The sequence below is a fragment of the Denticeps clupeoides genome, chromosome 5 (genome assembly GCF_900700375.1).
Source record: "Denticeps clupeoides chromosome 5, fDenClu1.1, whole genome shotgun sequence".
NCBI lineage: Eukaryota > Metazoa > Chordata > Actinopteri > Clupeiformes > Denticipitidae > Denticeps > Denticeps clupeoides.
The window spans coordinates 8,036,116-8,057,388 of NC_041711.1; the positions used below are offsets into that span (position 1 = coordinate 8,036,116).

At 40.9% G+C, this 21,273-nt stretch overlaps 1 protein-coding gene across 1 annotated transcript; it reads left to right on the forward strand.

The window, feature by feature from the left end:
- Positions 1–1,934: 1,934 nt before the first annotated feature.
- LOC114790600 (mitogen-activated protein kinase kinase kinase 5) lies at positions 1,935–20,054 on the forward strand. Its single transcript, XM_028980789.1, has 28 exons — positions 1,935–2,355; positions 2,500–2,639; positions 3,409–3,596; positions 3,694–3,862; positions 5,138–5,244; positions 5,329–5,499; positions 6,302–6,414; positions 6,985–7,144; positions 7,331–7,481; positions 7,657–7,761; positions 9,435–9,484; positions 10,491–10,586; positions 11,299–11,383; positions 11,774–11,907; positions 12,312–12,439; positions 12,796–12,932; positions 13,912–14,017; positions 14,135–14,292; positions 14,780–14,969; positions 15,655–15,802; positions 16,422–16,587; positions 17,037–17,219; positions 17,328–17,433; positions 17,639–17,855; positions 18,233–18,345; positions 19,037–19,119; positions 19,316–19,392; positions 19,479–20,054. The coding sequence occupies exons 1-28, from the start codon at positions 2,034–2,036 to the stop codon at positions 19,573–19,575; spliced, it is 3,900 nt and encodes a 1,299-aa protein (XP_028836622.1). The 5' UTR covers positions 1,935–2,033; the 3' UTR covers positions 19,576–20,054.
- Positions 20,055–21,273: the final 1,219 nt, after the last annotated feature.

The window sequence follows — 21,273 nt, forward strand, 5'->3', positions numbered from 1 at the left end:
AGAAGTGAGAAATGCAGGTGCTGCACACAGTGGTGCGGCAGTCAGCCAAATGGCCTCACACCTCCAAGGTCATGAGTAAATTTGGCCTCTAGCATTGTGTGTGTTTGGAGTTTGCTTGCTCCACCCATGTTGTAGTAGTTTTCTCTGGGATCTCCAGCTTACTCATGCCATCCAAAGGCATGTACACTAGGTGAATTTGTGTTTTGTGCATGTAGATTTAAGGGTCAGTCAAAGTTGCTTCCTTTTCACAATATTCACATGATGGCCAGATGAACCTGAAGCCCATCTTCAGCATTGGGGGAAGTTCTGGAGGAAACCTGGCTTTTGTGCAACATGAGAAATACTATCAGGTCGTCTAGAGTTTTGAGAATATGAAAGCAATGTAAGCTGTTGCATTGTAAGCATTCGTAACAAAGTGTTTGTGGCAAATTCTCACGTGGACTATACATGGGTATACTGTTTAGTTTGTGGTAAGTATATTTGTTATTTGTGTCTTAATTTGGAGCCAGTAGCTATATCACAACTATATCAACTAATATTACTTATTCCGAAGGTGAAGTGCCTGTTGTGTGCAAGAAACTTCCCTATAACAACAATGCTTCCTCTATGGTGTGGCATTACCATGCGCCTCATGTCCCGGCAAAGGCAGATTATTATAGAGCATAATGTCAGAAAATCAGAAAAAAATTCCTCTGTTAATCCAGTCCCACAAGCACAGTACAATCTATTCAATTTCCCATTTTATCCAATAATAGAATATACTGGGGTCATTTATATATATTGATATAAATTGTATATACTAATTTATGTTTTATTCGTACCCTTATACAATGGTCTGATGAACTGGATGGTGTATTAAATATTTATAGCGGTGGTCTGATGAACAAGACTGTGTACAAGACTGTGTTAAGTTCATATGTTTCCTCATTAATGTACACACAGCACCCCATATTGACAGAAAAACACAGAGTTTTTGACATTTCTGCAGATAAAAACTGGCACTCTGCCATAAAGCCCAGACTGGTGGAGGGCTGCAGCGATGGTTGACTTTCTACAACTGTCTCCCATCTCCCAACTGCATCTCTGGAGCTCAGCCACGGTGATCTTTGGGTTCTTCTTTACCTCTGTCACCAAGGCTCTTCTCCCCCAATAGCTCAGTTTGGCCGGCCAGATCTGCGCCTTGCCACAAGTTTGTCTCTGAGCTCTTCAGAGCTGTAAGGTCTTATATAGACAGGGCTTTCCTGATGAAGTCCAATCAAACATAGCTGGAGTCAAATGAAGGTGTAGAACCATCTCAAGGATGATCAGAAGAAATTAAACACCCGAGTTAAATATGAGTGTCACAGCAAAGGGTCTGAATACTTAGGACCATGTGTTTTTTTTGTTAATAAATCTGCAAAAATGTCAACAATTCATTTTTTTTCTGTCAATATGGGGTGCTGTGTGTACATTAATGAGGGAAAAACATGAATAGCTCCAATACAACAAAGAGTGAAACATTTAAAGTGGTCTGAATACTTTCTGTAATCACTGTACAAAACCATATCCAGTTATTTATTAATCCCATATGTATATAGCGCTGTCACTTGTCATTTTGTAATTCCTGACTCCTTATTGAATTTCGTTGTCTTTTTGTATGTTTTGTATATTTCTTTCACTTTTTCTACATTCATGTCTGCACTGAAGGAGTTGCTTTTAATCTCATTGTACATGCGTATAGTGACAATAAACGCCATTCTGTCTATTCTATTGTATGCTGAAGTGTAGGAATTGAAAGTGTTAAATGAAGCTACCAGGCGCCGCGAGTGTCCCAACTATTTAATATACATTTAAAAGACCATGTTATCGAGTATTTTCCCGGGTGTAAAGGCGGGAGCAGCCGGCAGGGGGCGCGCCTCTGCGTGTCTGGAAGGTGACCGTGTCTGTGGAGCTGGGGGCGGACGCACTTGGGTAAACTCACCTTGGAAGTTCCAGGAACCGATGCGCAACGCGAGTCTTCGGCGCGGCGGGGGACGCGTCTTTAGTCGGGCACCATGCAGCACCACGAGCGGCGCCGGAGCAGCCTGCAGGAGATCCGACGGCGGGACTCCGTGAAGGTACCCGCCGGGGCTCTGTGGCAGGACAACCTGGCCATGGAGCTCAGCGGCGGCGCGGGCAAGTGCGTCTCTCCCCACAGCCGCACCAGGGCTTTGTCGGTGGTGTGCGTGGTGGTGGAGGAGGACGCCGCCGAGGAGAAGCCGTCCACCAAGTGCCTGAAGGAAGCGTGCGCTGACGCGAAAGCGCATTTTAAAAGCGTTCCTTACGAGAGGATCGCGCTGGGCGCCACAGACGCCCTGGACAACTTCTACAACGCAGGCAAGTATCGGCATGTCACCTCAGCTGCTGCTGGCGTGTCTAGACCAAGACTTTTATGCGAACATGGCGACTTGAATGATTCATATTGCTGAGAACGACTACTTCGTGGCTGAGGAGACACCCCGTTTTTGGCTTTCCTTGTAGATGTTTCTGTGGTGGAGATGAGCGACTCGTTCTGCCAGCCCTCCCTGTTTTACCATCTGGCCGTGAGGGAGAGTTTCAGCATGTCCAACAATATCATCCTGTACTGCAACAAGCAGGAGAGCGACTTGCAGGCCCTGAAGGTACCCCAAAAAACACCTTTCTGCTTCATTATGAGGACTCCAGTAATCAGAAATAATTACGAGTGTAAAGTAGGCAGGTACGGTCCCCACAGTGGCCGAAAATCCGGTACTGTCTCTCGTTTAGTGGGAATTATATGATACTGATTGAAAGTATACGTGCAATTTTCAATTATTATTTCACTGACTGCTTGCATTGAATTTTTTGTATCAGCTTTGTAGGGTGGTAGTAGCCAAGTGGGTAACACACTCGCCTTTGAACCAAAAGACCCAGGTTCAAATTCCACTTACTACCATTGTGTCCCTGAGTAAAACACTTAACCCTAAGTTGCTCCAGGGGGTGACTGTCCTTGTAACTACTGATTGTCGCTCTGGATGAGGGCGTCTGATAAATGCCATAAATGTAAATGTAAAACACTACAGTTATTATGCACATAAAATACAACAATAGCTGACCCAGTAATCATTGTATAGTTTTAGTTTAGAAGAATATGAGCATGTCTGCTGGGAGGAAACTACAAAGATAATAGAAACTACAATAACAAGAGGATAAAAAAATAAAGCTTTTAGACTAAATTGGACTAATTAGACTAGACAAATTTTCAGGGTCTGTACTCTGGCACATCTGCATGGTTGCTGTGCACACAGGTTTAAGTTTGAGGTGTTTGCTCTCATCTGGGCTGGGTCCCAGGTCCAAACTCAACTTAACTGCTGGTTTCAGGGCGTAGGATAAATGCTGTGTATGTAAATGTCGTTTGTCCTGTCCTTTCAGGAGCAGTGTGGGAGCTACACCTTCATCCCCTACATGGTGTCACCCCAGGGAAAGATGTTTGCCTGCGACATTTCTGTGATTAATGGAGTAAAGGAGCTGATGCAGCCTGGTTTGAAGCTGGAGCCTCATCTGAGGCCACTGCTGGACAAGCTGGTTCAGGTTCTGGAGGGCGTTCATATTCATTCCAGGTCAGGAGGTTCTCTAATATGTCTATAGTGTACAGTTGATGGGGTTGTTCCTTGTGTTGTGGGGTAATTGTGCCTGTTGCCACATTCCCTTTAACAGCGAGTACTTCCGGGAATCCATTCAGCAGGACATCCGTACAGCACGCGAGCGCTTCACCGGCCTGGCTCTGAGTCAGGAGCTGGGGAAAATCCAGAAGCGGCTAGACACAGTGGAACTCCTCAGCCCTGACATTGTCATGAACCTGGTGCTGACCTACAGAGATGTTCAGGTGTGGAAAAAACATTGTCCACACATGGTTCTACCCAATCCCCTCAGTGAATTAAATGTCATGATCTGCTACATGCAACCATTCCTTTGATTTATCAATACAATATACCTTTCAAAATAAGGCTTAAACTGGGCACAAAGCTGTGTTGCCGTGTCTACAGAAAGGCTTTTCAGTCCATTTAGTGCATCATATTTGATGACTAAATTCAGTTACAGTGCTGATAATCTGCTTGACTTTGTAGTTGTCATGGTCCTGGAGGCTTATACTGGGTACAATGAATCACTGGAAATACTGCAAACTATTGAATTCACCTGTATCAGAACATGAAATGTTACTCTCTGTAATTTGTAACTTTTCAGAAAGTGTCTGAAGTGCTGTTCATATATTAGTGTACTCAGTTTTTCTATTTTTTTATTTTTGTTTTTTTTATATTACATATAAAAAAAATATATATATTTTTTATATAAATACGCATGCAGCACATTAATGTCTGGGACATGACTGACACACATGAAAAGGCATGGCAGGTAGTTAGTTCATCTTCTCCAAAATACTGACAAATAGCAAGCAGTCACTTCATCTTTGTATCTGTTTATATAGCTCAGTTGCACTTTTTGTACTATTTATTGTTTTTATATATATATATATATATATATATACACACACACACACATACATACATACACACACACACATTACCAGTCAAACGTTTGGACATACCTTCTCAAGCAATGGCTTTTCTTAGTCTTTAATTTTTTTATTTTCTACATTGTAGGTTAAAACAGGAGACATTCACAGTATGAATGAACACATATGGAATTATGCAGTAAACAAGTAACGAGGTGCTTGCTTTCTTCATAATTTTTATGTGTCCCTTCATAGTCTGAAGGTCATTTGAATTCATTTACAGAAATTTAGGAAATAAGAAAAAGATAACCATAGAATGAGAAGGTGTCCAAACTTGAGTGACTTTTGTATTTTCTTTTGTAACTGTAAAAGTGGAGCCACATTGTCTCGTCTCACTGTGTAGCAGAGGTGACCGAGTTTGAGTCCACAATGCAAACTTGATATGCAAAGCCTCTTTAAGCAGCAGGAAAATAAGCATACATTTGTGATTAAAATAAATATAATCAGTGATCTTGTGGTCATATATTACACATGCTTCTAGTCATATCACTATGAACCAAAGAGACAGTCATTCAGGTATTGAATGTAATGATGGCATTGAAGTACCGACTATATAAATATTGTATTGTAACACAATCCTGCCACCAGGACTACGATGCCATCATCAAGCTGGTGGAGACTCTCAGCAACCTCCCCGCCTGTGTGGTGACGGCGCAGCAGATAATAAAATTCCACTATGTGTTTGCACTGAACAGGTACCCCAGTGTTTGTGATCTGCCTGATCTGTAGGTGAATGAACAGCTGCATTATACAGGCAGAATGTTCTGTTGTGGTTGCAGGAGGAACCGCCATGGTGATCGGGAGAAGGCGCTCTCACTCATTTTGCCCATTGTGGAGTCTGGAGAGAGAGTGGCATCAGATGTCTACTGCCTCTGTGGGCGCATCTACAAGGACATGTTCATCAGCTCCGGCTTCACTGATGCCCACAGTCGAGACCAGGCCTGCTGCTGGTGAGACACTTGCCATTCAGAATTTTACAAATCAGAGCTGTTCACACCAGTCTGGCAAGCCATGAATAGTAATTTGTTAACCTCTCATGAGACTCTTATTGAGTATTGGGTAATGTACTACCAATCAAAAGAGTGGTACAAAAAGGAATTATTCGTTTTCTGTTGCTGTGACTGATGTCTGTCAACTGAGTCCTTTTTTGAGGACCTTTTACATACGGAACGCTGCACTCTGAATGGGATGCACGGCTATGGGAATTGCTATGGGATGAGCAGCTGAAGAGTCTAGCGCTACACTCAGCAGAATGGCCACACCTACAAGCATCTGGTTAAATTATTTATTTATTTATTGTTTTTTAAATCATTCCGATATTTTTTTTCTTTATTTAATCCATGAGTATAAATGGGTGCTTTTGTGTTAAAAACATAGTCACATAGTGTGTGTCCTCCTTTTAACCTTTTTTAACCTGTTTGTTCACCAATGCCTGTGCCACAATGCTACATAGAAATTTAAATTTTCATTTACAGCATTTATCAGACGCCCTTATCCAGAGCGACATTACAATCAGTAGTTACAGGGACAGTCCCCCTGGAGCAATTTAGGTTTACGTGTCTTGCTCAGATAGTACAGGTAGACACAATGGTAGTAAGTGGGATTTGAACCTGGGTCTTCTGGTTCATAGGCGAGTGTGTTACCCACTAGGCTACTACCACTCCACCATGTGTGTGGAGTTTACAGTGTGTGTGTTGCATATTCATGAACTACTCCCTGTAAATACAGTAGGACTAATTACTGTGTGCGTAGGTACAGTCGAGCATTTGAGACGGAGCCCACGCTGCATTCCGGGATTAACTGCATAGTCCTCCTGATGTCTGCAGGCCATGAATTTGACACATCCATGGAGCTGCGAAGGAATGGTGCGTAACGTGTGCCAATTTATGAGGAGGTGGTGGGAAATACATGTGGAAACACAGCCACTGCACGCTACCATACATCATTGTCAGTGGTGGACTAAGTACACAAACCATGAGTTAGCCAGGGTAAAATTTTACTCCGGTAAAAGTCTTCCATTTAAACTTCTACTTGAGTAAAAATACAAAAGTATTTATGTACAAGTACAGTGTACACTTATTGTGACTAATGTCTTTTGGGGCAGTGGTGGCCTAGCAGGGGCAGTGGTGGCCTAGTGGTTAAGGAAGCGGCCCCGTAATCAGAAGCTTGCCGGTTCGAATCCCGATCTGCCAAGGTACCACTGAGGTGCCACTGAGCAAAGCACCGTCCCCACACACTGCTCCCCGGGCACCTGTCATGGCTGCCCACTGCTCACTCAGGGTGATGGGTTAAATGCAGAGGACAAATTTCACTGTCTGCACCGTGTGCTGTGCGGCTGTGTGTCACAAGTGACAATCACTTCACTTCATTTTATAGGCCTGATTTGTGAAGCCCTGATTGGTTATTGATTAGCTGCTATTTGTTTGTGTGGCCAGGTGTAACACTAAGCAGCCTGCTAGGAAGGAAAGGGAGTTTAGAGCGGATGCAGGATTATTGGGATGTTGGCTTCTACCTGGGAGCGAATCTCCTGAACCGTGAGCCCAAGAAGGTCATTGATGCTTCTGAGAAACTCTACAGACTCAAAGCACCTGTCTGGTAGGTTTATTATTGCCATTAGAATATTAATTCATGTCTTTTGGAACAGTCTATGACCCTGTGGTTTCAACACCTTGTGATGCTCTCATCATAGACCATGTAATAAGGCAGAATGGTGCTGCAAAAATCTGTTATGAAATATATTATTTAAAAAGATGTATATTGCCATCTGTATTACTTTGTTAGGTATTTGGCGTCAATTGTGGAGACATACATCCTGTACAAGAAATTTGTCAAACCACCAGAACTTAAGCATCCAAAACAGGAGACCGTGGATTTCTGGATGGAGCTGATGATGCAGACGTGTAAACCCACAGTGTCCACAGCCCGCTGCCCAGTAAGACCAGACAAACTCTTACAGGACTGCTGTAAATTAGTACGTTGTGTTTGGCGTCCATGTGGTTCAGCTGACCTGCTGATCTCATCTTCTAATTTTAATATTGATTAGGAATGGTCACGTGTTCCCATTTTAGAGAGGTTTCCTAGCCAATCTAATACTCCCTCTTTTCCAGGTTCTCATTTTGGAGCCCAGTAAAGTTTTCCAACCTGCCATTGTCAGTGTGAAAGAAGAAAATGAGAGCTGCACTGTGCAGCTGAGGCATGTCACACCTCTGGAGGTACAAACCCAAAACATCTGGAATGTAGTACAACATTAGTAGGTCCATAGTACAACATTAAAGGTCCCCAATTATGAAAATTTGACTTTGTGAGGTTATTTAACATAATACGAGTTGACCTAGCCTGTCTGTGGTCCTGCAGTGGCTAGAAATGGCGATATGTATAAAGAGTGCTTTGGTCATTCTGCTTTGATGGTCAGAGAGCAGCGGCTCAGACGTTCTGGAATTTGTCCCCTTATGTAATCATAAGAGGTCAGGAAAGGCTGCCTCAGCTTTCTCATGCTTTTTCCACCCAGAGAAGAAAGGAACTCCACCGACCACCGTGGCTTGAAAACGTGTGAAGCATTGCAGTTGCTCTGTGATTGGATATGAAAATGAGCACAAATGTTTGTTTGTTTTTCAGTCATGCGAGACTCTGAAGAACCAGTAATGTAAAATGTATTTTTTTTTCTGGAAAAACGCCAGAACTAATTCCTCTCTGTGCCAAACATTGTGGTTGGTGAATGGTGTTCATGATCATTTCCCTGAATGCCCCCTGAACTTCTGTAGGCCGCTCTATAGGGAAATCTCTTAGTGGAACTGAATAAAAGTGGCTGTAATTCTGCACCAAGGCTGAATTTCGTAAAGAGACTTCAGATACAGTATAAGTGGACACTATGACTGATATAAAAGCAAAAAAAAAAAGTCATAATAGGGGACCTTTTAAAGCATAGTTCATTCAGTTACCAAGGAAGTAGCTATTTGGGGATGTTGGTTTCATCACATTTAGTTTGTCAAACAGCAATGTGTAACGTAAGTTGAGATCTTGTTGTTCTCTGCTCTGTGAGAAACTCATGGATATTTTCTGCCTTGCAAGTTTATGGGCTGAAAGTTAAGAGTGCTGATATCTCATAGAACTAGCAGTATTACCACATCCATGTCATTCTGCCCCTTTTTTACCCTGCTTTACCGATCACAATGTAGTGTGACAACCATCTGCTGACTGGGTGACGTTGTTCATTCACTTGTTCGTCATCATTCATGGAGATTCACCTGAAATCTATGGGGAAATTTCAGAATGCCAAAAGTGGCATTTAAAAATGTGCAGTAAACAGGGGTGTAACAGTCAGTGGTGGACGAAGTAAAAGTAAAAATTCTGTGATTTTTAATATGGTTCTAATGTTCTATTAGTAGTTTTGTAAGATGGCTCTTGCTTGATCAGCTGATTTTAGGTGAAAAGACTGTCACTTTTGTTAAAAAAATCAAATAGATAATTATTATAGAATTTTATTATATTGCTTAAAAAACAATGTTTTGGATAATTAATATTGTATCTAGAAAGAAAATAGACTCAACTGCTCCAGCAGGCCATGAGAAGAATATGCATTACAAAGGCTTTGTTGTCTTGCTTCTCTATGTGCCGCACCTAGATTCTGACCTACTGAGATTAAATTCCCGAAGCTCTCAGATGTGATCTTGGGGACCCTCTGTCCAGCACAGTTCCTGTTTTTTTTTTATCTAACGTGCAATAAACTAACTGAGCCACACATTTTAAACGCATATGAATAATTTATGCCTGTAACATAAGACCTATTATGGGGATCATGGATATTGTCCTGCAGAGACAAAAGATCTTTCACGTGTGACTGCAGTAACTCTTACTCTGTTTCTTCACCCATCTCCCATCTTCACAGAAAGGCCTCAACGAGTGGACTTTCCAGGCTTCTGAAATCAGAGGTGTGAGGTATGTGAACAAGAAATGTTCAGAAGGTCTTGGACCTTAGTGACTGTATTCTACTGGGAGCAGTGTGCTGTCACCAGCTCAGCAGGGCTGTTTCCTTTTCCATATTTGTCCTTCAACCTCCAGCAAGTTTGCTTCTCTTGTTGCGTAAACAGCATCGGTCAACAGCATACCCTGTGGCTGAAGCATGGGCTGTTGTCATCCAATAAACAGAGTGAATGTATTAGTTGCCTGTCTTTGCTCAAAGAAGCTAGAAACAAGGGTTGCAAGGTAAATGTAGTTGCACATAGTGCCATGTGCAATTGAACAAAATTGACTCAATGAAGTTCAAATTAATTTAAATGAATTTTAAATCATAATTTATCTGTAAGTGATTTGCATTTTTGTAATTTAACCTAATAATGAGTCAAATGAATTTGTTAGATAATGGACAGCCATTTTAGTTTGTTTAAAGATATAGAACAAGGTCTCGGAATTCTGATATCACCTCTATTATTAAGGCATAAAAGCTTTGGCATCATGTTGTCATTCTGTCCTAGTAGAAACTAGGTGAGTGAGAGGGAGGGGGGTTCTCACATGATTAATTTCTGGAAGCAAAAATATTCATTTAAAAATTTGACTAACATATTTTATTTACAATTTTCTTCTTGTGGACATTAAATAAATAAATAAATCTTCACACATGACCACTATGTTAAAGTTAAATTCTTCATTGTGCAGCGTAGCTGAATGTTTAATAAATGCTGATTTGTTATTGTAGCAGGGAAATTGAAAAATGTATCAACATGAAATTTGTACACAAATAACAAATTGTTCAGAGAATATATCTGTTCTTACAAGTACAACCACTGGAAAATGGGGTTACAAACACAGCCTGAGACATCTTTTTTTTTTCTTTTGAAAAGTTCAGTGTTTCTGTCATTTGTGCTTATATGTAGCATCTGCATGAACATTGGCTAAGCTGCATTTTGCGTCCGAAGCCTCATAAACTTTCCCTTGTCCGCTGCAGTGTCTCCAAGTTTGATGAACGAAGCTGCTTCCTGTATGTCCGCTACAACTCTGATGACTTCCAGCTGTGCTTTCCCAGTGATGCTCACTGCAAAGGGTGGGTGCAGCGGCACCCATCTCTGGTGCTTTTGTGCTTTTTGGGAAATATCTATAAAGCACTGCTCAAGCAGTCACATGACCACATGAGGGATTATTTTCACTTTGTCTATCCAAGAAAGCCTTGAAGCAAATTCTTTAAATTGGTTCAAATTGGAACACAAATATGAGTTTAGTGGTGTATAGAAGTGTGCAGTAGTGAAACTGACTTAAAAGGTTTCAGGACTGAAATTGGACCTAAAAGTTTAAAACACACAATCATTATCAAAAAGAAAAGGTGTCAAATCTCATTTAATTAAATTTGTGGAAAACTTAATATGTAGACATGTTGATGTCTCTCTTCCAACTGTGAATAATCTTCAACAAGCAAAAGTCCACAGAGGGAGAGCAATATTGTGTTGCTCTGCAGAGGACAGGAGAACAGTCTTTTTCTCTACACACATCATGTCATTAAAATTAGGTTTTTATAAGGTTTCCCCTTTTCATTTTGGTCAGTGCCCGTTAGCTCCAAAAAGAATGGTAATGGTAAGCAGAGATCCTGATATCTCATGTAATGACAGTGATTAAAAGATAATATATTTTATTAAAAATCAAGATGGTGTGTGTGTGTGTGTGTAGTATGTATGTATGTATGTATGTATATATATGTGTGTTTAGGGCAGTTGACTCTATGGTTCTATAACATTTGGAGTAATCTGATGTTCATCTTCCAGGTTCTGTGAGCTGGTCAACTCCTTCCTGCACCTGGAGGTCAGTGCAGTGGACTATTCCAGACCTCTGACTGGAGGGGTGTTGGAGGTGAATTTTACAGCTCAGCATTTACAACAATGTCTTTCTGATCATTGTTCTGGTCTGGTATTACTATCTTAACTTTTTGTAAAGTTCATTATGCAAGCTTCATGTCAAATGTAGACAACTGAACAGCCCGGTTAAGTAGCTGTGCTTGGAGTGAAAGTTAAGAGTCGCTGATGTAAGTTGAAGATGTTTCTAAATCTTCAACCCCATCAAAGTGGTTAAAGTCTTCAGGCTGTTGTCTATCAGCTTGTGCTTCCTGTTGTGTCATTTACTGGAACTTGTTTTGCTCATGAAGCTGTTTACTTTCTTCTGTGAACTCTTATTCTGCTGGCAGTAACAAAAAAAGAAAAGACACCATGTTTTAAGGACTGCTTTTCTCTCCCTTTTTTCCAGTATGTCTATGAAAGCATTGAAAATGGAGAGAAGGTGATTCTGGGTAGGGGGACATATGGAGTCGTGTATGCAGGCAGAGACTTGAGCAACCAAGTACGAATTGCAATTAAAGAAATCCCAGAAAAGGACAGCACGTAAGGCAATTTAACCTTTTTCCCATTTAACATTTCTGTCATTTCATGTCCATAAACTTTATTTGAACATAGCACAAGGCTGGGCACAAGACATAATTTATGCCTAATTATTAAAATGTCGGCTGCCTCTTAATTAGAAATATATATTGAATATACTTACTTGTTGACAAGAGTGTATTGCCCAGCCCTCTTTTTTTATTTTTTAAGCCACATTTTTTCCCATATGTCCACTGAATTATGAATACAAACTTCTAATTAATTTGAAGGCTTACTAATAATTTTACGGTCCATTTATATATTGCTTCCTCTACTGAGGATTGTTTTGCAGTCTCATGGCATGTCAGTGACGGTCTTCTGTTTTTGGTGCTCCTTCCCTCCCTCTTTATCATGTGTGTGAATTGCAGATACTCCCAGCCGCTGCATGAAGAGATAGCCCTGCACAAACGGCTGAAGCACAGGAATATAGTGCAATACCTGGGCTCAGTCAGCGAAGGAGGCTTCATCAAAATATTCATGGAGGAGGTGCCTGGAGGTACACGCCTCTTATAAGCTTTTGTCCATTGACTCACTCCACAATTTTGTTTATTCATGTCTGGGAAATTTCATAGACAGGTTGTGGCCTTTTTATGATGTCATTAAAATTCTGACAAGTGAAAGCTGGTTGCGACACTGACATCCATATATGGTTGACAGGAAAGGGTCCGTGACTGAGCTTGTGAAGGAGGGGAGGAGGGTGGGGGCGTGTCTGTGGCAGGAAGAGCTCCAGGAAGCCCTGGTTGGATACTGCTCCAGATTGAGCAATGCTGGAGAATCACTGAGATGATGCAACTGAAAAACACCTCCCCTGACTGGTTATTTTTGTGAACCCTGTTCCTGTTTGTTTGGTAGGAAGTCTTTCCTCCCTCTTGCGGTCAAAGTGGGGACCTCTGAAGGATAACGAGGCTACAATCATTTTCTATACAAAACAGATCCTTGAGGGTCTCAAGTATCTTCATGACAACCAGATAGTCCACAGGGACATTAAGGTAAATCACGTCTGTAAACCTAGAGGTATGACAATTCTGTCGTGGCCAAAAGTTTTGAGAGTGACATTAATACAGTTTTTTACCAAGTTTGCTGCTTCTGTGTTTTTAGATCTTTTTGTCAGTTGTTTCTGTGGTGTATTGAAGTATAATTGTATAAGTTTTAAAGGCTTTTATTGCCAATTACATCATGTTTTTGCAGAGTCAATAATTGGAATGTTTGCCCTTTTTCCTTTTCTTTTAAGACCTCTTAAATTCACAAAAATGACAGCGGTCCAATCCCTGTCATTTTTGGAGAAAATCAGTCTGTTCTTGATGTTTTCTTGGAGAGAAGTGGCTTCTTTGCTGGCCTTCTTGACACCAGGCCATCCTCCACCTCACTGTATGTGCGCAGATGCCCTCACACCTGCCTGCTGCCATTGCAATCTCGCAATTTTTAGGAGATGGTCCTGGTACTTGCTGGACTTTCTTGGGCACCATGAAGCCTTATTCACACTTGAATTTCAATCCATGAAATTTTTGATCTGCACCTAAATCAACCATTTATCGATGTCAGTAGCAGCAATATCCTTGACTGTGAAGCCCTTTTTATGTAACGCAATAATGACTGCACGTGTTTCCTTGCAGTATTTCATTTCAAGCATCACCATCTTTTTAAAGCATCCAGTCTGCTATTCTAACTCAATCAGCAGGACAGAATGATCTCCAGCCTTGTTATCCTCAACACTTTCACTTGTGTTAACAAGAGGATCACTGAAATGATCTCAGCCGGTCTCAATAGGTTAATTAAGTTAATTTTCATGGCCAAGAGGGACTTTGCAATTCATCTGATCACTCTTCATAAAAATGGAAGCAGCAAACTTTGTGAAAATCATTATTTGTGTCATTCTCAATGAAATCTCTAAAATACATAACGTTACACTGTAATGTAATGTAGGAGTAGGATTCTGTAGTAAAGAAATACTTGTTTTCCTTCCTGCAGGGAGATAATGTTCTCATAAATACATACAGTGGTGTCCTGAAAATCTCAGATTTTGGCACTTCCAAACGTCTCGCTGGGATTAATCCATGTACTGAGACATTTACTGGTGAGCAGTATACATTTTTTTTTTGTGTGCGCGTGTGTGCGCGTGTGTGCGCGTGTGTGCGCGTGTGTGTGTGAGAGAGAGTGGCTCAGCAGTTCATATTGCATTGTGTTTTGGTAGGTACACTGCAGTACATGGCACCCGAGATTATCGACAAGGGTCCTCGTGGTTACGGGAAGCCTGCAGACATCTGGTCACTGGGTTGCACCATTATTGAGATGGCAACTGGGAAGACTCCTTTCTATGAGCTGGGCAGCCCACAGGCGGCCATGTTTAAGGTGCCGTGCAATCTTACACAATTTAAGGAACTTGAAGTATCTGTGTTGGGGTATATGTTTTATAAAACTGTGAGTTAATAATAAGTATAACATTTACATTTTACATTTAAGGCCCTCTAGAGCAACTTAGGGTTAAATGTCTTGCTCATGGACACTATAGTAGTAAGTGGGGTTTGAACCTGGTTTCATAGGCGAGTGTGTTACCCACAAGGCTACTACCGCTCCATATAACATATTCAAGTGCATCTAACCAAAACGCTTGTATTTATAATTATTTTATATGTATATATTTATATAATTAACTTTTTATGAGTACTCAACCGTGTGTTTATGGTATGTGTTGATTACCTGTGCTTTTTAATGCACCACAGTAGTGAGAGATAAGTCCACTACCTGTGTGACAACAACCAAGTTCCTGTGGTTCTTGTGTGGTGAAGTTGATTATCTGTGGTAAACGTCCACCTTGACACCATTGTCACTGCTCCAGGTGGGCATGTTCAAAATCCACCCTGAAGTGCCACAGAGCATGTCAGCGGAGGCCAAAGGCTTCATCATGAGATGCTTTGAACCAGACCCAGACCGTAGAGCCACCGCCTCGGAGCTGCTGAGGAGCTCCTTCCTCAAGCTCGCCAATCGCAAGAGGAACAGACCCAGCTCTTCCCAAAAAGAGATTTCAGGTCCGTTTAAGACCAGTCTTAATCACCAGTCATCTGTGATGTGTCCATCCCTTAAAGTATGTGTAATGAAACCATATATTCATTCACATTTATTTGAATTTGACTGGAATGAATTTATTGAACTTGTAAACTGATGGTAGGTACACTTAGTTCCTTTTGTAAAAAGGTTTAGCCAAAATTGGCAAATTCTTTTTAAATGTTTTTACATGCTAATATTTTTTGGATAGATTTTTCATCAGAATGCCTAAATACACAGAATGGGGGGAAAAAAATTATTTGACCCATTAGCATTTTTGTCTGTAAGGGGATTTCTAAACGGGCTATTCGGCCACCTTCTTTTTACGGGGCCGCTTCCTTAACCACTAGGCCACCACTGCCCCCGGTCAGAGCTGGTAAAACCTGAACTTGCTCAAAGTGTCATCTCCGATGACTTTGTCGGAAGATAGATCATACAGACAGGGTGTGATGAATTATGTACAGCGTATAGATCTTTTTTGCATTTGTCAACTTTATTTAGAATGGTGCAGCTTGTGAACAAAATTCTTCTATTAGGCATATTGGTGACAGTAAGGACAGAACTGAGCTGTCTTGTATTAGACCACAATTGACTTGTGCATTGTAGAATAGATTAAGGCGAAGTTAGTATGCGAATGCATTCTGTTTATTACTCTCTGTTGTGATGCAGCCGACTACCAGAGGAGCATGTCAGTTCCTATCATAGTGCAAGTAGAGGGTGCCGACACCGAGACTGTGGACCTCTCCTGCTCTTTGGACCTGCGCCATGTAAGGACTGACCTGTCTGAGAGCCCAACTAACACAGCAACGTTCCTCTCGTAAGTCGCTCCCCTTCTACCAGAGCAGTGTTCGCATGTCACATGAAATCAACAGGACCCTGGAGAGGAAGAACTAACTGTTGAACTAACCCCCGTTGTTTTGATGTGTAATTTTTCCTGACCTCACCCAGAGGGTCAGTTTTAATTATGTTTAAAGTTAAGGATGAAATATGAATTACTGATCTCATTACACAATTTCCTAAATTTCATTCCTGTCAATACTTCACGGACCTTGATGAACACTTTAATTCAAGAACTTTTGAATATTTGTGAGCACGCCCTATGAGCTACATCTTTTGTAGTGCTTTGGAAAAATATGTCCCTCTGTCAGTAATATTTCTTTTTGCAATTCACTCAATTATCAGAAAATAAGTTATGGTGTTGTTTTCTTATATTAAATGACAATAAATGAAGCTCCACCAAACATGGGCCATTCTTATTTGTAAACATGCATTGGATACAAGTCCTATAGATTACAAAAAGCTATTATTCCAGGAGGACAACTGAGCACATATATATTATTTTATTATTATTTTTATATATTTTTCTCAGATCTTGATATTTCTAGTGTTTGTGTGTATAGTCTGAAGTGTATCATGTGGTGTTGGTGTGTATTAAGGCTTCCTGAGGAGACGACGGGGGACCTGAGTAGCCCAGCTGTGTCAGGAGAACACCTGGGCTTGTTCCTGTTGAGGAAGGACAGTGAGAGGAGGGCCACCCTGCACCGAGTCCTCACAGAGTATATCACTAACGTGGTGCACGACATACAGGACATTCTGCCCCAGGTACACTAATCTATGTCTTTGTCTGTAAGACTTGCATAATATCTGATCTTTTGTTTCATAACAGTTCTTGATTGCAGCGTTATTGATCACTGAAAGTGCATCAGATGTGCAATTTTGTTCTTGTCTGTCTGCAATCTGCACTGACCTGTGGTGTAAACCTCAACTTTTTTGGTGGTATGATTATATTGCAGTTCAGATTGGTTGGCTTCAGAAATGCTATTTAGTGGTGTTCTTTGTCACTGGAAACAGTGTTTTCTTGCTTTTTAGTTTTAACACACCAGCATTTTTAGTACTAAAAACATGGGCAAATGTTTATACCATTGTCAGTGTTTCTAGATATTTTTCTACAGTTTTTATCAATCATGTCATGGTGAAATCTTGATTGGAAATGTTTTGTTGTATTAGCTTTCCCCCTTCCAAATTGTTTTCCATTTATTTTCCACCTGAAGTCTGAGGATCCACCTCTCGCCCCAGAGCATATTGCAGAGCTCATAGGCTGCCTGAAAGAGAATATTCGGTCCCCAGACCGGAAGCACCTGACCAACAGTCTCCTAAAGCTGCGCTGCAGCCTGCTTGCAGCTGCAGTACCTCTCGGCAGCCTGCAGGTGGTGCTCTTCAGCTTCCAGGATGCAGTATGTATCAGCAATCCTCCACATGCTACTGTATCCACAGAAATATGAAAGCTAAAATATAATACTCCATTTAAGCATGTTCTGTATTTGTTTGTGTCTCTGTGGTAGGTGAAGAAGGTGCTACGGCAGCAGCAGGTTAAACCTCACTGGATGTTTGCGTTGGATAACCTGTTGAGGAAGGCTGTGCAGGAGGCAATTACCATTTTACTCCCAGGTCTGTTAACAGTCCAGCTATTTTCCCCTACAGACTGACCGACTAAAAAATTCTCCTGATTTGTAACATCTGGTGTCGTCACATTGTAGACAAAAATAATAACTGAACAGTAGGTCTTTACTGGAGCAATCCAGGCTGGACTTTAAACCCTGAGTCCAATATGTGACCTAAGTGCATCAGTCTATGATCTTCTTCCCTTCATCAGAGCTGAAACTACAGCTTCAGTCCTCCTTTGAGGCAGAGGAGTCTTCCACAGAACCTGAGGAGCCACAGGAGGGACCTGAGACACGCACTCTGACCATCCAAAAGGAAGTTCACTCTCCGCCGGGGAATGGTGTCAGCGCCTGCCTGCTGAGGGCGCTGCAGTCCAACTGCTCCCCACTGGCTAGAGAGCTCTTCCAGCTACGACTGGAAACCACCAGGTGATCACATACTGCACACATATGTCATGAAGATTCCTTACAGAAGCATTCAAAAGAAAAGGTATATTAAAAATCTTTAATTAATTTAGTACACATTATTAAACAGATTATTTTATTGTGGTTATTTATCATATATATTTGGTGCACATGAAATGTGTATTTTATTTATGTTTCAAGAGTCACACTCAGTTATACAAATATTGCCCAAATGAGTGGTAGTTCATAAAAAAATCTCTAACTGTACAGAACAGAACACTAAAATAGTTTCTAGAACATGGTGTTACACAATCTTTATAGCCATACACTGGAAAAACCTTTTACATAGGAATGTTGTATTTGCCCAATTCCTGAAGTGTGTGTGTGTGTGTGTGTGTAAGACTGCTGACTCAGCTAAGCGAGGTGGAGCAGGAGTACCAACAGCTGCTCCGAGGCTCCCTTCAGAGGAGGCAGCATCAGATCCAGGAGGTCAGGACTGCATCAGACCCCACAGGTTTATACCCTGTTTTGTCATATTTTATGTGCTTTCAGGCATTGTCTGACTACAATACAGTTGCCAGCTGAGACTAAAGTGTGTAAAAATCTGACCTAAATCTTACCTTAATTTTAATGAGTGAAGGTCATTGTTATTTTAAAGAATGATAAGCACACAGCTAAATGTTACACAGTGAAATGTGTCCTCTGCTTTTAACCCATCACCCTTAGTGAGCAGTGGGCAGCCATGACACGCGCCTGGGGAGCAGTGTGTGGTTACGGTACTTTGCTCAGTAGTGCCTTAGTGGCTCGGCATTCGGCAACCTTCCAATTACAGGTCCACTTCCATAACCACCACTGCCACCATTACAAATGAAGTGCCTGGAAAGTGATTCATAGTTCAATAAAAAAAAAAATATTCCAGTAATTACTTCCTGTAGGAATCATGACACAGGATTATTATGAATCCATGGCTGAGGCATGTTTGGGTTGTGTTGGGGTGTGAGGCTTTGTTGCTCAGGCTGCAGCACTTTCGAAGTGGATCAGAGAGTAGCTGTTACGTTTCCTTGAATGGGATGGAAAATATGCCTCAACCTTACTTTCTAGAAACGATTACTAATGAGATTGCCTTCAAAAAGGATATCTTATCAAACTGAGACAAATAATTGTCGACTGTTTAGTGACCAAAACGTTTCTCCTGTCTCTCACAGAACATCTGAGTCACATTGCAGAGAGCTCAGCACTGGTCTGCTGGTTAAAGGCAATCCGAGTGGACACGGACACAATAGAAAAGGTAAGTAGGACAATGATTCCATTATGGTCCAGACTACAAAACGTCCCAGGCCACTGTAGTCTTAGCATTCCAGCATTTTTAGTTGGACACAATTTTGAGATTCATTGGCAGCCTCATGTATTCAGACAATGAAATAGCCAACCAGAATCAGTTGTTCTTTGTTTCTTAAGCACTTTGTCTTTTGCCTGTTTTCCAGCTTGTTTACCATAGGTTCACTCTGGACAGCCTGCTCCACATTGCCTCTAGGGATGACCTGCGGTACTGCAGCATAAAGTAAGCATCATACCATAAATACCTAAATTATTTCAGTTGTTCTATGAACTCATATCTGTAATTATGTGTTCTTATATGTCTCCCAGAGGGGGCATGGTGTGTCGTATCTGGGCAGCCATCGCCAAACAGAAACGGTCTCCTCTCAGTACTGTCAACGAGGACTGTGAAGACACGGTCCTATAAAGACATCATGATTGAGAACAGGCTGGTCCTGTAGCCTTCATGTGTTTTGTCTGAACTGCTTTTTACACAGGAAACTTATTTTTATGAATTTCGGAACCACAAAGCTCTACGTAATGCTATTGACTGTTTTTGCAAATAAATAGCAATAGACATATTAAATGATTTTTAAACATTTTTGAACAGATGTTTTGTGATTTGTTGAAATTGTGCCTTTTAAAGCAATTGTATGTATTTTGTATGAGCGAAGCCTGATGTGTTTGTTCATGACTTCTCTGTTTTACAGAGAAGATACTTTATCAGATTATATTGCACATAAATTAACATTTCTATACATTAGAAGTATACTTTACATTGTACTGACAAAGGATTTGACGTAGGTTTAATGTATTCTGTTACAGTGATGCCAAGTTATGTATATATAAACTGCCATGTAAAGTAATGTTGTGTGCTTTATGATTAAATTTGTAAACTGCTTACAAGATTTGTGGTTTTGGTAGTTGAATATGAAGTACAGTAAATTCTATATTTTTGGTCATTATTGGCTGAGCTTTCAAAGTAACAACTTTCTTTTTAAAATACTACTGTTTCCATTAGGAATGGTGACTCTAAATGTCATTAAATTAGATTTAAAAAAATGCATTGTGTCAAAATTAGACAGGTGCGAGTGGATCTTTCACATCCATATGCTGAATCGAAATAAATTTTCTAATTGTTTGCAGATTAATATTTGGAAAGACTAAATTCAGGACTTATTTTCTTTCATCCTGAGCACTCTTTTTCCACTCAAATCATTCATGATGAAAGCTCATCAATTAACACTCAACCACTAATAATGGATAACTGAAATAAAGCATGTTATTGAGATAAGAAGGTTTAAATCAGATCAGATGGATTTAGTTTATCCAGGACTGGAACAGACTGCTCTATATTATGAAAATGAAGTAAGAATTTGATCACAGAATAAGATAAGTTATTTCTTTCCAAAAAGCCTGATATTTCTGTTTAAAGAATGTGTGTAGTACAAATATAACAGGGCGTGGTTTGGGAATGGGTACATGTCAGTGGAAGAAATGAGGCACTGTATTTTGTTCGTGCTCTACTCACTTCCCAGTCTGTTTTCATATTGTTGACATTGCTATGGAAACGATTCTCTGAGTATCCTATGCAGGGTCTGCTTTCTATTTCCAACAGTGAAATAATTTCTCTGTAGTTTATATGATGTTATTTCTGCTAATTATATATTTTATGTGCAATTATTTTTTCACTATGGCACCTTAGTTTTGTCTATGCTGCTAATTTTCTGTTGCATGGAGCATGTTAAATGCACAATAACTTCCTGCAAGATCAATTCCTTTTTCCTGTGAATGCATTTCCGTCTTTGTGTATGTAATTCCTTAATATAAAGGAATGACACATAATGCACAACAGACATGTAAAGCACTCTGCTTCTTCTTGCACGTATCAACACCCACCATGTGATGGAGCAGCTCTGCAGGAGCAGGACTGTTTGAAATCTGACTCTGGCAGGGAGGTTTCTGTACTGGCAGATAAGAGTGTTTTGTGTGGCCTGTCCCTCTGTGTCCCTCCGCCTGCCGCCTGGCTGTGGAATGTAACCCTGCTGGCTTCCTGGCCTGCATTCCTCTCCACCACTCGCAGTCTCTGCATGCAAGGTGGGGATGATGTATCACATACTTCCAT

Excerpts from the sequence above, each read along its gene's own strand:
- LOC114790600 (XM_028980789.1), top strand. The coding sequence starts at position 2,034 with ATGCAGCACCACGAGCGGCGCCGGAGCAGCCTGCAGGAGATCCGACGG. Across the intron at positions 17,220-17,327 it reads TCTTCAGCTTCCAGGATGCA|GTGAAGAAGGTGCTACGGCA; the intron begins GTATGTATCAGC and ends TCTCTGTGGTAG. Across the intron at positions 18,346-19,036 it reads GACTGCATCAGACCCCACAG|AACATCTGAGTCACATTGCA; the intron begins GTTTATACCCTG and ends TGTCTCTCACAG.